Genomic DNA, 16,769 nt, shown 5'->3' on the forward strand with positions numbered 1-16,769 from the left:
ACCCATTCTTGAGTGAGTGCCAGTGTTCTAGAAGGGGAGAAAGGGCCAGGTTCTAGAATGGTTTTCCCTCAAGTTCACGTCCAGAACTTTAGAAGGGCATCTTGTACATCCACTGGGAATAAATTGCCTTGTCTGGGGCAGCTTCCTCGGCAGATTGTTGCCTCTTTTCCTGGCTGCTGGATCCTTTCCTCATATAGATGACTTCTCCCAGCAGTGATTTCTAGAAGCCCCATAGGCCTTTAGTGCCTAGGTTTTGCCCCGGCCCCTCTGACTCTTCCCTTGCACAGGCATGAACCTGGCCCAGGCCACTGTGCTCCTATGGGTGTTGGGGAGCCTCCAGGCCTTTGAAATCGTGGAGAAGGAGAACATTTTTCAGAGGACCCCCTGCCCAGCGTTCCTGATGTTTGACAATGCAGCCTACCTGGCTGACATGAGCATCGAGCTCCCCTGCCACTGCAAGCCCGAGGAGGTGTCCGCTGTCGTCTGGTACTATCAGAAACACCTCGGCAGCAGCCACACCAAAGTGCTGACGGACTTTGATGGGCGGGTCCTGACGGAGGCAGCCCAGGTGCGTGTGGGCAGCGACATGCTGGTCCGCTTCAGCATCCGCATGTTCAGCCTGTTGGTCTTCCGGGTGCAGCCCGAGGACTCAGGCTTGTATTTCTGCGGCACCCGCAAGGGGGACTACTTTTATGCCTACGACGTGGACATCCAGAGCAGTGAGGGGATGAAGGCCACCTTCAAGGACCAGGGCCAGGAGCCCTTCGCAGATGAGTACCACGGGAGCCTCCACGTCTTCACCACCTTCTGGGAGTGGACCCCCTGCGACCGCTGCGGGGTGCGCGGGGAGCAGTGGCGCATTGGCCTGTGTTACCTGCAGAGCCCAGGCCTCTCCCCCCGCTACCGCAAGACAATGCCCGACGTGGTGTCCTGTGGTTCGCGGGCTGTACCCAGGCAGCTCCGGGCCAAGGCCAGCAGCCACGCCCCCGAGCTGCTGCTTCGGAGCTGCCTGGTGCCCTGCGAGAAGAAGAAGATCCAGGAGGGTGTGATGGCGCTCTTCAGCTACGTGTCCAAAGTGGGCAGCCGGCCCTGGTTGCCCCAGGTGCCCATTCAGTTCCACCAGCAGAGGCTGGGCCACGGACTAATCATCTCCTGTCCCGGGGCCCGGCCGGAGCATGCCGTGGCCTGGGACAAGGACCAGCAGAACCTCTACCGCACGCAGTACCTAGAGGGCGTCAACAGGTCCATGAGGGTGTTCATCGACCACGGCAACCATCTCCACATCCGCTTCACCCGGCTGGAAGACCGGGGCATCTACTATTGCTGGCGGCAGGGCGTGCGCATCGCTGGGTTGCGACTGGGCGTGACATCTCGAGGCCGCTACCCAGTCTCGTTCTCCAACCCCGAGATTCGGGCCACCCTGGTGCGCACCCTGATAGGCTACCTGGTCATCACGGCAGTCTTCATCACTATTCACCTCTGTCGTTGCTGCTGTTACTTATTCCGCTGTTGTCCCAACTTCTCCCCCTAGGCTCTCTCTTCCCCAGCTCTGAAGACCAATTGTGCACAAATGTGTTTGTTAAATGGTACCAGATGCCTCTGGATAGGCATCCTGAGCTGGGATGTGTGGCAGGGCATGTGGACAAAGTTGTTAGCTATAACCTGTTCCCTGCTATCATGAGCGAGTCTGGGACCCAATCTGGGAAGCGGGGAGGCCCGAGGCTGGTGGGAGATGGGGGACTGAAGCGAGATGGAAGTAGCCAGGGTGCCTGTGTCTTCTGACTTCACGCTCAGAGAAGGAAGAAGTGAACCTAACATTTATCACCTGTCTGGTGTTGAACAGCGTCTGACGTGCTTTATTTTCTTGCCTTCGAGGATTGCTAAGTGGGCGCTGTTTGAATTGGGGGTAGCAGAGGGAGGAAGAAAAGGGTCGGGGTACCTAGTGTATATCCTCTTTGCCTTCTTTCCCAGCCTCATCCCGGCACTGGCAGGTAGAAATGGTGAGTTTGGGAACACAGGTAGAGACTAGAACAGGGGAAATGGATGAGGAAATTGGAGACTGAATTCAGGACTTTCCTGAGAGATTGCACCCAGGCTGGGGGCTGGGGGTGAGAAGAGGGGCGGGAAGCAAAGGCTGTGGGGGAAGGCACCAGGGCTGCAGGGCAGAGTAGGGCTGGAGATGGGATTTGTCATGTGGCCACTGCTGGGGGTGGCTGGGGGTCCCAAGATGATCAGTGATAAGAAGCAAGTTGTGTCTTGTCCAAGGCTACTTCCTGCCCCCTTCCCCCAGCCCCAGCCTCTGCCGAACAGATCAGAGTCCACTCTGGGGAAAGCCACAGCAGTTGTCTTTATTTATGTCAGTGACTAAAGGCAGCAGTGGTGCCCCGAAGGTTAGCAGCAGTGGGTGGCAGGAGGGAGTAGGGGAAGGGCACCAGCCTTGGAAGGAGGGAGGGACTCCGACTTCTCCCTCCCTCTGCCTTAGAGGGAGATGGGGACCCTGGAGTGGGCCTCTGAGCCCCACTCGTGGCCACTGATCATCTCGTGCCCGCCAGTCTTCCCGTGGACCCCAGAACAGGTGCTCGGGGTGAAAGTGTCTGCCCCAAGCTGTCCTGCCTCTAGGCTGCAGGAACACAAACCAGTGTCTTCACTCTGCGTGGGTCTCGGGTTCCCAAATTATAAAATAGGGTGCTACCTAAAACACGGGGGTACGTTTTGTATTTGACTACAAGGGGACAACAGGGGCCTTGGCTTAGGGAAGAGCAGCGGTCACTGTGGGGAGGAGGGGGTCGGGCGTGCAGCAGAGGCTTTGCCTAGCAGTATTTGCTGGGGTCAGGCGGCAGCTGCAGCGGCTCCCAGGCCTGGGTGGACAGGGATTACGCAGCCAGGAAAGGGCCTTTAGTGCTGGGACAAAGTGGGCCCCGCCCCCAGGAACAGCAGCCTCTTTCTTTCCTGTTTCAGCATCTTCAAGAGGATGAGTCACTTTCTTGATTCCCACGACCCAGAGGCCAAGTGTAACTGCTCACGCACAGCCCCCCACTCTGATGTCTGGCCTCATCCCAACCGCCTCCTCTACCCTCTCTACCTGCTCCCCCTCCAGCCTGTATGGGGTGGGGGGAGTCCTCCCGGGCTTGACCTCTCTGTGCCCACAGCTCGGGGCCAGGCCCCCTTCTACTCTCCCCCAGCACCCCTTCCCTCACCACTTACACTGTAGTTCCCCCAAGTGCTGAGAATCAAGCTCCCACGGGCCCACGGCATGCCCACGTGGCAGCTCAGTGGGGCTGAGACACTTGAACCATCACTCAGGAAGCCCCTCTGCAATCTGGGCAGGCCAGGAATTCTGTCCTGCGACTACTCCAGGTGGCAGGATAGCCCCACCCATCCTCAGACTGGTCAGAGTCAGTCTAGAAGAATAAGCCTCTGGCCAAAGCCTCCTTGCCTGTGGGGATTCCCCTGCCTGTCTCAGAGTCTCGGTTTTCCTCCACCAGCCTGAAGAAATTCAAAGGCCCCATTCCCAGATACCCCCAGACACCTCCGGCTCTGGCAACAGTTGCCATGACAACAGAGATTCGGGATACGGAGGGTGATTTATTAGGTCTCCCTGCCCTCCCCAACTTCTCTCCTCCCTCCCAATTCTAACCCAAGCTGTTGGCCATGCCCCTTCAGGCTGCCCCTTTGGGGTGAGTGCCCTGTTAGAGTTGCTGGGTGCTGGGTGGGTGCTGTCTGACAGGCTTAATGCTGATGGAGCCTAGGGCAGCAAGCTGACATAGAGACTGAGGGGGAAAAGGAGCAGCTGGGGTGGGTGGGAACTCAAGTCTGGGGAAATTAACTAGCAGAGGAGGGGCAACTACCCCGACTCCTGCTGCAGGCCCCTCATACTGTGGGGCAGGGACCACCAGGTGGGTCCTGTCTCACATCACATCCTTGTGCTCCTGCTTGGACTCCTTAATGACCTGCAGGGGACAGAGAAGGTGCCACAGTTAGGTTAAGAGCTCACACAGACTCCAGGTCCACCACAGCTAGGCTATGGACCTAGACAAGTCCCCCGCCTTCCTGGGTCATCTTTTCTATGAGAGTAGCCAGAACACCCCCAATGCAGCAGTCAGAGGGGGAGATGAGGTAACACGGGCAAACAACTATCACGGTGCCTGGCACATGGTGAGCTGATCTTGTGAGATTAGCTGGTACTGTTGCTGGTGTGATGGGGAGGGGGTATGACCAATCCCCCCATCCCATTCTTCTGCCAGGTTCCTTTCACCAAGCTGCAAGTTGAAAGTTGGGAGTGAAAGCTACTAACTTTAATTTTCTTTCTCTCTCCCCCAGGCCTGGCATGGGGGCACCTGAGTCTGAGGGTGAGATAGGGAGAAAGCTGGAGTCAGGACCCCATCCAGTGGTCTAGGCACCCAGGCTCCCCTTAGAACTGCCAGTGGAGGGGCTGGGGAAATGAATTACATCCGGGTTCCTTCCCCTCTTGCAGAGCCTCCCAGAGGAGCTCTTTGTGAATTATCAAAAACCTTCTATGTGCCAGTCAAGCTTTCTTCCAGAGTCTGCCGGGGCCAGAATCTGGGATCCACCCTCCTCACCTCTCCATCCCGCATCTCCACAGTCTTCACCACGATGTTCCTCTTGAGGTGGCCTTCTGTCACGGAATTGGTGTCCAGGCTGGTTTCTGCAGGCATGAGGAGAGGAGGCCTCCATGGGCTCTCAGGGCACTAGACATCCTCTCCCACCCTCGGTTTCACCATGAAACCCCCAATCATGAGTACAAAAGCCTATCCAATCAGGCAGAGCGGGCATAGGCTCTTCCAAAGGGGCTGGCAACCTCCTAAGTCCCCACGGTGCTGGGCAAGTCCTTGCTGCACTGCTCGCTCTCCTGGCCTGGCTGCATTTCAGCCCCTCTGCAAGCCCTCACCTGGCTCCTGGCTTCCTGTCAACGCAGCGCCATGCCAAGGAAGGAGCACGTGGGTTTTGAAGTCAGGCAGGCCAGAACTTGAGTCCCAGCTCAGCCACATGACTGTGGGCAAATTAATTTACCTCTTCCAGCCTCAGTGTCCTCATCTGCAAAATGGGGATGCTGTTGTCTACTTTTCCACGTGGGAGTGAGGAGTCAGTTAACTGAAATAATGTTTGTTAAATGACGGGCACATATTAGTGCTCAATACACGTGGGTCCCTTTCCTGTCCCCCTTCCTCTTTCCTACTTCTCTCTGCCTCTTCTCTGGGCCCTAGTGACCCTTTTCTGTCTGGCATTTGGCAGTATTGCCTCTACCTGGTCTGCCTGGTTAACCCTTCTGATGCTGAACTAAGCCCTGGGACATGCATAGCTAGTGTTCCTAAATTTCTAGCCCAAAAGAAAGAAGAATTTTTTTTCCTTAGCTAAGAATCATTTGAGGGCCACATACAAGTAAGAAGTAATTTACTTCTTTTCACCCCCTCAGAGAGAAAAATATAACATGTCACACTCACTAATATTTAAAATTAAGAGCAGGGGACATAAAACTTTATTCACTCCAAGAGCAGCCGTCCAGGGGGAAATAATCCTCTGGGTTGAATCATCACTGAGCTGAACAATGGAGCCTCAGGGACAGACGAATCAGGCAGAGAGCCTGGCCGCCGGGCACAGTGAGACCCTAGGGGCCCTCCCAGTGATGGGAAAGAGGTGAGGCAGAGGCTGGCGTTTGCTCAGAGGCCCCAGAGCATCTCATCTGTGCACCCGAGGACTTATCACCTTGAACACCGGCCAACTCTGCTACTTTAACCTACATTTACCCTGTGCCAGGTCCTGGGCTGGGTGCTGAGGTTGCTGGGAAAATGACACAGGCTTGGCCCTTTAAGGAAACCTGGGAGGAGGGAGCCTAAGAGGATGGGGAAAGTGGGCTTGGTGAGGCTCGCTCCCTATCAAGCTGAGAAGAGCACCGTGTCTATAAGGCAGGCAGCTAACCGAGAGCCGAGCCGGCGGGGGCTCCATTTACAATCTGGTGAGCCTGTATTGGTATAACTTGTATTGTGAGGCTTTTGAGATGTCTTGTGACCTTGTGACTTTCCCCTTCTTTGGTGCTTTTGCCCCCTGTAGTGACAAGCAGTTAAAAAAAAAAACACAAACATCAAACACTTGGATGAGCAGAGCTTAATCAGGGATCTGCAGACAGGACAGAGGTTGAGACAATCACCCAGTTCTGCAATGGAATGGGGTGTGGGGATGCGGGGGCGGGTGGGACAAAGGGCAGAGCAGGACAGGAGTGGCTGCAAGCCCCACCTTGAATGCTCTGGGATGGTGTGTTCTGGCTAGAAGTTCTGCGGTGAATCATGAAGGTCCCCATGGAGAGCCCCAGGCCCGTTTGCCCTGGTCCTTGGCCCCAGGCCAGAACAGCAACTCACAGGCCTGGGGGAGGGGGCAGAAATCCAACACTCTGCCCACAAGACCCTGTTCTACTGACCTCGGATCTGCAGGTTGGAGAAGGTCTGCACAGGAATGGTGATGCTGAAAGACAGCAGAGAGAAAGAGAGAGAGGGGTGACCAGGCTGCCCGAGGATATCCCCAGGCCAGGTCCTGGTCTGGAGATTTCATGACAGCTTTGAAGCTTTCTTCCTTGCCAGGAAAGGCCGACCCCATCTTTTAGCTTCCCCAGCAGCAAACACACTCCTTGGAGCTACCAAAGCTGGCAAGGAGCCTGGATGTTGTGAGGGGCACATCTCTATTCAAAAGAGTGGACGCTTGGAGGATGGCAGAGGGGAGGGAAGAGTGGCGAAGAGAATTCCCAGGCGGCAGAAGACACTGGTCAGGGGAAAAGAAGTCCGATTTTTGTGGGGAGGGTGGGGAGTGAGCCTCAGTTTGGGAGGTGACCCGAGTCCTTACTCTGGGACTTAATCAACATGGGCTGAATTGAATCCGTTCACTCATTCATCAGACATTTATTGAATACCAACTGTGTGCTAGGCAAGCACTGTGCTGGGCACTGGGATAGGAGGGGGCTGGACGCAAGACTGAATAAGACGGTCCCTGAAGGGAGCAAAGCAACTCCAGGGAGGGGCCAGCAGGGAGGGCTGCTGGGCAGGGCTCACCGGTTCTCCTCGCCCTCCAGCAGCTTCCTGTAGGTGGCGATCTCGATATCCAGGGCCAGTTTAACGCTGAGCAGGTCCTGGTACTCCTGCAGGTGGCGGGCCATCTCGTCCTTGAGGCTCTGCCCCTCCTCTTCCAGCCGGGCCAGCGCCTCCAGGTAACTCGCCGCCTCCCGGGCGTGGCGCTCCTCCTGCTCCCGCATCTGCCTCTCCAGGGACTCGTTCTGTGGGTGGAGTCGGCTGGTTTCTCGAGGCCCCGCCCCCGTCCCCGCCCCGCCCCGAGTAACTTTTCAGAGCTCCGCCCCCAGCCCTGGTCCCAGCCCCTGGCCCTTTTCCAGCACCTCCTAGGGCGGCAGGTTCCCTCCTCCGGTTCACCAGCCTCCGCTCGCGGACCCCGTCCCCCCCGCCTCGGGCCCTGCCCGCGCTCACCGTGCCGCGCAAGGACTCCAGGTCGCAGGTTAAGGCCTGCAGCTGGCGCCGGTAGTCGTTGGCCTCGTGCTTGGCCTGGCGGAGCAGCTCCGCGTTGCGAGCAGCAGCGTCCGTCAAGTCCGCAAACTAAATGGGGAGAGGGCTTTATGCTGAGGGGAGGGCTGGGGACGCTTACGGCGGGAGCTGTGCTGGCCCGTGGGGAGGGACGATGTCTGGAGGATCAGGGAGATGGGCGGGACCCCAGGGTTGTTGTCCAGCTCACCCCAGCCAATGGCCTGGGTGGGATTATTCGCAGCGACTGCGGCCCGTGGACCGGGGACACACAGGACACTGCTACGTCTCTAGCACCTAGCACAATGCCTGGTCAGGGAATGCAGGAATGAACAGTGTTTGCCACGGAATCCGGAATCTCCAGCATTGGCAGCTCCATCCACGTGACTGAACCCTGACCTCCTCCACCTTACACAGGGGATTCTGGTGAGCAGAGCTCTGTACTCTAATAGCCCTGTTGCAGTGAAGCCCTCAGGGCTCCATCACATCTTGCCCTGCTCAGAACCATCACTGGCTTCTGCCACTTACACACCTCAGCTCCACGCCCTGGCCCAGGATCTCTGGGCCCCTACCTCTTTGTGCTTTTCGGCCTCTACTCAGGCTCTGTCCTGCACTCTGAATGCCCCTTTCCTCTTTTTATGTTCACAGGCTTCCAGTCCTGCCTGGCCCCAGTGCCCTCCCTTCTATGATATCCTTCCTGTCCCCATATTGTATGTAAACTCTGCCCTGCTGTGTTCTCCGTAGACATCATTATTGAGTGACATAACATCTCCCTGGTCAGACATGCCTCTGTATCCTGGGCAGAGCTGGAGATGTAGTAGATGCTCAATAACCCAGGATACAGACGCATCAAGAATGCAGGCTCCGGGCTTCCCTGGTGGCGCAGTGGTTGAGAGTCCGCCTGCCGATGCAGGGGACACGGGTTCGTGCTCCCGTCCGGGAAGATCCCACGTGCCGCGGAGCGGCTGGGCCTGTGAGCCATGGCCGCTGAGCCTGTGCGTCTGGAGCCTGTGCTCCACAACGGGAGAGGCCACAACAGTGAGAGGCCCGCGTACCACCAAAAAAAAAAAAAAAAAAAAAAAAAAAAGAATGCAGGCTCCCAAGTGAGGTAGCTAGGGTTAGAAATCCAGCTCTACTGCTTAGGAGCTGTGTGACGTTGGGCAAATTGGTTAACCTCTCTGGACTTTAGTTCTCTGATCTATCAAAGAACAGTACCTACTTCATGGTGAAATAATCCATGCAAAGCACAGGGCCTAATACACAACAGTGTTGGCTAATAGTAATAGCAATAAGTACTAATAAGTACTTATTGGAAATAATAGTGCCTGTGTAGCCCCGGGCAAGGCACCTCACTTCTCTGGTGAAGGTCAGTCACTCAGAGAGGATCCTCCCCCAGCTTCCTCCACCCTCCTTCCCCAGTTCTTTTGTATGGAGCCAGGAGGGCTGCCTGGAGGAGGCAGGCTGGCCCAAAGTCAGGGCTACCTTGGAGCGGTACCACTCCTCCGCCTCATGCATGTTGCTGGATGCCACTGCCTCGTACTGTGTACGGATCTCTCTCAGGGCTGCTGTGAGGTCGGGCTTGGCCACATCCATCTCCACGTGGACCTGCTGCTGAGCCAGCTGCTCCTGGAGCTCCCGCACCTCCTGGCCAGGGTGAGAGAAGGAATGCCAGGCTCAAGGACCAGGCTGCAACTGGGGTTTCCCCACAGCATCATGCCCTCTTCTGTCCGCCCCTCGGACACAGAAGTTGGCTAAGGGAGGTGGGCATTCCTAGTTGGAGGAAATGGCATGGCCCAGGCTAAGGGAGGCGGGGGTAGTTTGGGGGTCTCATGGTGTCCTCCTCCCAGGCCTGGAAGGCAGGAGCACTGAAAGTGTCCCTGTGTTCTCGTGGGTGAGTGACTGAGTCCCTGTGGTGTGGGTGTGCCTGTGGGTTCCCAGGTTCCCTGAGGCCGTGGATTCTGCATCCATTATCTGAAGTCAGAGCTCAGCGGGGGTAGGGGGGTTTGTGTGTTTGTTTGTGTGTGTGTTTTTATGTATAGCTCTCATTTAAATGAAGACAGATGGCAGAGGGAATGGAGTCAGAGAGACTAACTGTGTGACCTTAGCAAGTTCTTTAACATCTCTGGGCTTCAGTGTCCTCCTCTGTGAAAAGGAGAGAACACTGGAACGGTCCCTATCTCACAGGGCTGTAGTGAAGAAAAACAGGAGGTGACGAGGCCCGTTGTAATTCTCAGTAAGTGGAGTGTGTGTCTGTGTGCATTTTACCGGGGGCTGGAGATGCTCTCTTGTCTATCATTTTGTACCCTGGCCGCGCCGCGAGGCATGTGAGCTCCCCAGCCAGGGATGGACCCCGTGCTCCCTGCAGTGGAAGCGCAGAGTCCTAACCACTGGACCACCAGGGAAGGCCCTGTCTTTGTCTCCCTTAGTCTCTCTCTGTATCTCTCTCTGTCTTTTCTCTCTCTCTCATTTTTTCTCTCTCTGTCAGTCTGTCTCCTTCTCTCTCTGTCTGAATATCTGTGTCTCAGTCTCCGTCTCTCTGTCTCTTTTCCTCAGTTCCAATCTGTGTTGGCCTTTCCTCCCTCTGCCCTGACCTTACCTCCTCATGGATCTTCCTCCAGAACCGGATTTCCTCCTCCAGAGACTCAGTCTTCCTCTCCAGATCCAGACGGCCCAGGGTGGCTTCATCTGCCTCCTGGAGTAGGGAGGAAGCAAAGGGCCCCTCTGACCCCAGACTCCTCCTCCCCACTCCCTAGTCTTATCTGATCCCTCCTTTTGTGGCTGGGGGGAGCAGCACATTGCTCTGGAGGGCTGGGCTTGGGGGCTGTGTTTGGGTGGGCTGCCATCAACACTCTCCCCCTCCCCAGCCCCTCCCCTCTACCACCCTGACCTGTCGATAGGCAGCCAGGTTGTTCTCAGCCTCCAGCCTCAGGTTGGTTTCATCCTGGAGCCTGGGGTAGGGGGACACATTCCTGGGTCCGGGCTCTTCTGAGGACTATTGGACCCCTACCCTAACCTCCCTGGAGGTGGCTGCCAGAGAACCCCCCCTCCCTCCCAGGACCACTGTGAGCGGCAAGAGGAGTGAGGGGCCGCAGGACTTGGCCAGGCGGGTGAGCAGACAAGGGCCTTTGCTTTAACTCATTACCAAGGGGCCTTATCAGGGTTGCTGCACCTGCTCCTGCTCACACAGGCGCTTCCACCAATGTACACTCACTGCTGCACACACACCACACACACACACACACCACACACACACACCACACACACATACCACACACACACCACACACACACCCCACCCCCCACACACCACACACACACACCACACACACCACACACACACACACCACACACACACCACACACACACACGTCCTCCCACACTTGAAGTCACACACGCATGCCCTGCCAGCTCAGCAAGGACCATGCCCCTGGGGTTTCCTCTGACCTTTGGAAATGGGTTTTATTAAGATCTCCGCTTTACAGCTGTGCAAGTTGAAGTGTCTTGACTAGGGTCATAAGCTGGTGACAGGCAGCGTCTCCTGTATTCTGAAGCCAGCATTCTGCCTGCTCTTTCCCTGTCTTCCTGTAACCCCAGCCCAGTCCTCCTGGTGCACACCGATCTTCCTTCCAGTTCCCCCTCTAGACAGACCCAGGCTCAGAATAGGTGCGCTCCCCGACCACAGTAACAAGGCCCTGCAGTGAGTGAAGCGCAGAGACCCTGCCCGCTGGGGGTCCCTGACTGTCCCACACAGCTTTCCCCAGCGGGGAGGCGCTGAGAGTACCCGAAGGTCTTTGGGAATCAGATCCCTGAGATCCTGGGCCTCCTCCCGGGCCCACCCTCATCTTGGGGAGCAAGGGCCACCCTCTCCTCCCAGAGGTGGGAAACTGGGGAGCAGGGAGGCAGAGCCCCTGCCCGAGACCCTGCAGGCCTGCAGGCGCTCCCTCTCCGGGGGTGGGGGGCAGCTCATGAGATCCCTCCTCACTTCTGCCTCAGGGTGCCCAGGTCCTGCGCCAGGTTGTCCCTCTCCACCTCGAGCCGGGCGCTGTTGGCGGTAAGTTGATCAAGCCGCAGCCGCAGCTCGCGCAGCTCCGCCTGGTAGACGTCGGCAAGCTTGGTGGGCTCCTTGGCCCGCAGCTGGTTCAGCTCGGCAGCCAGCGCCTTGTTCTGCTGTTCCAGGAAGCGCACCTTCTCGATGTAGCTGGCGAAGCGGTCATTGAGCTCCATCATCTCCGCCCGCTCACTGGCCCGGGTCTCCTTGAAGCTGGAGTTGAGCGCCCCGGCCAAGGAGAAGTCCACCCGGGCCGGGCGTGGAGATGGCATTCGAGCCAGGGACAGGCGGGTGCCAGGACCCAGGCGGCGGCCCCCCACCCCCATCTCTGAGGAGGAGACATAGGAGCGGCGAACCGCTGAGGTGACCCGTCTCCTCTCCATCCTGTCCTGGCTCTGCCTGCTCCTGGGATGTGCTGGCTTTATGGAGGAGGGCCTGGCCTGGCCCGGCCCAGGCTGCCCCTGGCAACACCCCCTGGCATAGCCTGAGTGGGTGGGGCTGGGCCGCAGCCCAGCCATGGGGAGAGTGCCTCTCATGCCCACCAAGGTCACTGTGCCCAGAGACAGGGCCTCCTGGGCATGCCAGCCCCAGCCTGGCTCCAGACAGAGGTGCTAGTGGGCAGTTCCTGGGGCCGATGCTGCATCTGGGGCCCTGACCACTGGACAAGGAGACCCTTTCACTGGGACGGTGGGTCAAGGAAGGGCTGGACCAGATGACCTCTGACCTGTCTTCTAACTTTTAGATCCTATGACCCAGGCCTTTCCTCACTCAGCATTCTCATGCACACTCAGTGCCTGTTAGATGCTGGGAATCTGGTGGAAAACAAACCTGTTCCATATCTTCAAGGAACAGCCTGTTACAGTTTCCTGCCAACCTCATTCCCAGCAGATTCCTGGAGTCCTCCCCTCTGAATACAGGCGTTCTGCATTCCTGCTTTCTCCCCATCTGCAGGTGCGGGGCTGTGGGCTGGAATTAGAACCAGCTCTTTGTCTGGAGGGTCAATTGAGGCCTCTGTCTAGCAGTGGGGGAATGATGGAAGGAACGTGGAGCCCCTGATAGGGTAAGTGGGGGCAGGCGCTGTACTCTCTGGCCCTCCCCCTGGGTCACCCTTAAGCCCCAGCCTCAGCCTCCTCAGGCTCACCCCTTCCTTGCCCAGCCTCCCCGCACCCCCTCCCAGAGCGCAGCTTGACAGCTCCACAAAGCACTTATGAATGAGCTGGCTGTCCCAACTCCCATCTTTGTTCCTGTAACACGCCGTTTCCTTGGCCACCCCTCACCTCACTCTCACACTGGAGATTTATCTCCTTCAAGTTCCCACACATCAAGCTGAGAAGCTGGGAAAGGCTTCTGGGGAATCGGTGGGTATGGGAACCTAGGAGCCAGTGGGTTTGAACTGGGAGCCTGGGGCCTGGGCCCTGTTGGCCCTTGAGATTTCAGATCCAATCACACCTTCTATCTGGTCCCCCAGGGTCAGTACCCTGCCCAGGCCCTTCACCCATCTGTGTCCCTGGATTTCTGGGAAGTGGGCAGCCTTCCTCTCCTGCACCCCCCCACCGCCCCACTGCCCACTGCCCATGCCTGGGCCTCTGATCCCTTTTCCCGAGCACTTGCTGAATGGAGCCTTGTTCTCCACTGCCGGTGAGGGTGTCACGTGGCAAGGGCAGCCCTTGCAGGGGGCTGTGCTGTTTTTATCCCAAGATGCCAGCCTGTTGGGTGGGGTGCAGCCCAAGCCCCTTGCTCAAAGAACTTCTCGGAAGGCATCTGATGGGGGCTGGGGTGCAGCAGGGAGCAGGCTCTGTGCCCACCCCTGACCATTGTGTTTGTGCCAAGGTGAGTCATTCAGTGGGCCCCTCACAGTGGTAAGTCATTCAGTGGGCACCAAGGGGAGGCCCTGGGGGTAGCCCAGCACTGCCAGGTCTCCAGCTCTGCAGACAGAGTCTGGCTACTCGCCTCCTCCCCAGCTGTCAGAGCCAGCACAGCCCCTGAGCTCCTATCTGGGCAATGCCCCCTCGTCCACGCCAGGGGAGATGCTTTTCATTTGGGCAGGTTACAGGCTGCTTGCCGAGATTTCCCCATGAGTCCCAAGCAGAGAGAGGAGGTGAGAATCCCTAATTCTTTAGCAGAGTCTGACCCTGGGCTTGAGCAGTCTCATGGGGAGGGGAATCTTGAATCTTGAGGAGGGGGCACCCAGTCACTGGATCCTGCTGTGGGTTGAGGGGCCGGGGAAGGATGGGGGCGGGGAGTGACATTAAAGGAAGAACAAGACTGGGGACAAACCCTTGCCCCAACTCCTCTGTGTGGCTTGGAGAGGCTGCCCCTCCAGCTTGCCGGGCAAGTCACAGCGTGTGGCCTTCTCTCTTTGTACAAGTGAAATCTAGTTGAAATGAGCGCAAAGCGGTCCTGGAGGGAAAAGATGTAATAGAGCAGGAAGGGCTTGTCAGGGGCTCTCAGTAATTGTGTCTGGGAGACAGAGGCTCAGCTCGTTTTGGAAGCGGCAGATGAGTCCCCCTCTTTAACCCCTTCAGCCACTCGCTGGGCCCCTGTCACCCGCCCAGGCCCTCTCCCTCCATCTTCAACTCCCATCCGACCTTCAGACCCAGCTCCACACTCAGCCCTTAACTATCTGAAGTTGTCCACACAGAGAAGCAAAGAAATAGACAGACCCGGTCATGGTTGTTTGTCAAAGCTTCATTATTTTTTATTATACCTTCATTGTAGAAAAATCAGCAGATACAGATAAGCAAAACAAAATTTAATTAGCTATAATTTTGCCACCTGGAGATATAAACTTTACCGGATTTTTTTTCCTACACATATAAATTCATTGTTTAAAAGTAGGCTCATGCTGTACAAATTATTTTGTAACTTGCTTTTTTTTACTAGACAATATGTTGTGAACATCTTTCCATATCAGTAAATATTTATCTACATCATCATTTTAACAGTTGCATGGTTTTCCACTATGTAAATTAATGTAACCAAGCCCTGTTGTTGGACAGTTATGTCACCTCTGTCTCTGTTCTAGGTCACACCGTGATGCACATCTGCCTCGGGCAGACACAGCTCCCGGCCTCCACCTCTACCCACCTCCTCCCGGCCTGACTCAGGCCCCATTCTCTGTGGCGCCTCCTCTCCTGCTTCCCCAATCTGAGGGCCTCATCATCCAAAGCCTCAGGCCAGTTCCTAGACTGACTTCTGGACTAGACAGCAGAACGCTGCGGGTCCCAAGAAGAGGATGCCTGGACACCCTTCCACACGGCCTTCAGCCAAGCTGCGCCCCACTTCAAGCCGAGTTGGGGACAAGATGACCTCCCACTCCCTGTGCCCATCTTCTATGTCAGAATTTGCCAGGATGCCCTCCTGCTTACGAAGCCCAACTTGATCCCAGGATAGATCAACACTTCACCCGGCCTCAACCTGCACATGAGGTGCCCAGTGTTTTCCAAACCTGCCAGCCTCTAATTCAAGGGGCCCTTTTGTCCCTTGACTGCTGCCCACTGACTCCTGCCACTCTCCCAGTGCCTGGCACAGCGTGGTGGTCAGCAAGAGTGAGTGGGATGGAGAGAACATGGATCTCTGACCAGTCCATCCACTCGGTGACCCATCGCTGAGGAAGGAAACTGGCCACTAGATGGCAGTGCTGAGCTGACCAGGTCCGAGTGGCCTGGTGGACATAGCCCTTTGGAGGCAGGAAGAAAGTTGGTCTCACAGCTCTAGGCAGGCTTTCTAAAACCCAAATGTGCATCACTTAGAGGGCTCACTAGAATTGCCTCTGACTGCTATGGCAGTGCCGTCTAGGGGAGAGAGCAAGGCCATGGCCACTCAACAGCTGTATGATCTTGGATGACTCAGGAACCTTCTCTGAGTCTCCATTTCCCCATCTGTAAAATGAGGTCTAGACATACTTACTTCCAAGGTAGTTGTGAGATAAAAATCAGTGAAAGCCGGACACGGCAGGTGCTTGACAAATCCTAGCTTCCATTTAATAACACCTACCAGGTGCTTTACCTGTTTCCATGTTAGCGCATCTGTGATGGGGTGGACCCCGGGGGCTGGGAGCTGGGTCTTCCAGGGGAGTGGCCATGTCCTGTTGACTACATTGGGGTTGGGGCAGGGACAGCATGTGGGCAGGCCCCCCCTGCACAGGGCAGTTACCTGGCAGTGTGGACAGGATGTGGGGAGGGGGCAGCACCCTTTGCCCCCAGATCACTAGTTGTCTGTGGCTTTGGGTCTCCCAGGGGACATGGGAGAGTTATGTCCCACTGTTCTGGAGGAGACTCAGAGTACAGGCTGTTTCCCACCCTGCTTTCTCTCCTCCCTGACTCCCCCAGTGGGCTCTGTGCCTCCATCCTTGCCCTTCCCCAACCCTTGTGGGCTTGAGACCCACAGCTCCATTGGCCTGAAAACCTCTTGGTGTGTCAACATCTCCCATGGGTGCGAGTCTCTTCTGCACTTTACCCTGAGGCTTCCCAAGACAAGGCCCCCTGAAGATGGGGTCCTCCCGATGCTAGACCTATGTTTTCCCATCAGACTGGGATGCACCTAAGGGTAGGGTCTGTCTCCCCCTTCAGACTCAGGCACCCACAGGACAGGAGCCGCCCTTTCCCCTTGGATGGGAGCCACCTAATGGGAGAACCCCTGGTTCACTGTCAGCTGGGAGCTCCCTGAGGGCAGGGGTCTCCCCTTTCTGTTGGAGGATGGTTGGAGGATGGCTGCCTCAAGCCAGGGATGCTTCCTTCTCCGATCCTGAGCCTGTGCCCAGTCCAGCTCTGTCGGTTAGAAGCGCCCGACCCCTGTGGCTGCAGAAGGGCTCCTGGCTGAACCCCTGGACTCCTTCTCCTTCTCTTCCCCAGCCCCTCAGCCGTTGGAGGCATCAGCTCATTCACCCTCACAGACCCAGGGGCCAGGCTGCTGTGTTGGGATTAATAAGCTCGGGCGCTTGCTCTAACCCTGCCTCCGCACCCAGCCAGGGGCCGCTCAAGCCTGCCCCCAGCCTCTAACCCCGAGACCAGCTCTTTAATTGCTTTCCCTGGCCTGCTCAGCTCCCTGCTCCCTTCCGTCTCCCGCCTGACTGTGTCCCTTTGGGAGGGTGAGAGGCGGGGACCAGATGTGTCCCTGGAGGGAGGAGAGGGCTGACCGGCGACCTGTTATTTCCAGTCCAGTGGTCCTTCAAATGGGCAGGATGAG

General features: G+C 57.0%; 2 protein-coding genes across 3 annotated transcripts; one reads left to right on the forward strand and one right to left on the reverse strand.

Annotated features, from left to right (window-relative positions):
* Positions 1-289: 289 nt before the first annotated feature.
* On the forward strand, positions 290-1,531 carry FAM187A (family with sequence similarity 187 member A). The gene has a single exon (XM_060080409.1). It carries the CDS (start codon positions 290-292, stop codon positions 1,529-1,531), a length of 1,242 nt encoding a protein of 413 aa, XP_059936392.1.
* Positions 1,532-2,398: 867 nt separating this feature from the next.
* GFAP (glial fibrillary acidic protein) lies at positions 2,399-11,980 on the reverse strand. Of its 2 annotated transcripts, XM_060080654.1 has the most exons (10): positions 11,517-11,980; positions 10,423-10,483; positions 10,132-10,227; positions 9,018-9,179; positions 7,485-7,610; positions 7,059-7,279; positions 6,434-6,477; positions 5,938-6,063; positions 4,581-4,666; positions 2,399-3,950 (listed from the first exon to the last, which is right to left on the reverse strand). In XM_060080654.1, the coding sequence occupies exons 1-10, from the start codon at positions 11,963-11,965 to the stop codon at positions 3,909-3,911; spliced, it is 1,413 nt and encodes a 470-aa protein (XP_059936637.1). In that variant the 5' UTR covers positions 11,966-11,980; the 3' UTR covers positions 2,399-3,908. The 2 variants fall into 2 exon arrangements, with proteins under 2 accessions (XP_059936637.1, XP_059936638.1); XM_060080655.1 differs by lacking the exon at positions 5,938-6,063 and having other exon boundaries at positions 11,517-11,965.
* Between the last annotated feature and the right edge of the window lie 4,789 nt (positions 11,981-16,769).

This window comes from Mesoplodon densirostris, chromosome 18, assembly GCF_025265405.1.
Source record: "Mesoplodon densirostris isolate mMesDen1 chromosome 18, mMesDen1 primary haplotype, whole genome shotgun sequence".
Classification (NCBI taxonomy): domain Eukaryota; kingdom Metazoa; phylum Chordata; class Mammalia; order Artiodactyla; family Ziphiidae; genus Mesoplodon; species Mesoplodon densirostris.

Bases quoted from the DNA above. Each gene is read 5' to 3' on its own strand.
- GFAP (XM_060080654.1), bottom strand. From the start codon at position 11,965: ATGGAGAGGAGACGGGTCACCTCAGCGGTTCGCCGCTCCTATGTCTCC. The intron at 10,484-11,516 runs GTGAGGAGGGAT...CCCCTACCCCAG, and splicing joins CTGGGCACCCTGAGGCAGAA to GCTCCAGGATGAAACCAACC. The intron at 7,611-9,017 runs GTAGCCCTGACT...CTCCCCATTTAG, and splicing joins AGGAGTGGTACCGCTCCAAG to TTTGCGGACTTGACGGACGC.
- FAM187A (XM_060080409.1), top strand. From the start codon at position 290: ATGAACCTGGCCCAGGCCACTGTGCTCCTATGGGTGTTGGGGAGCCTC.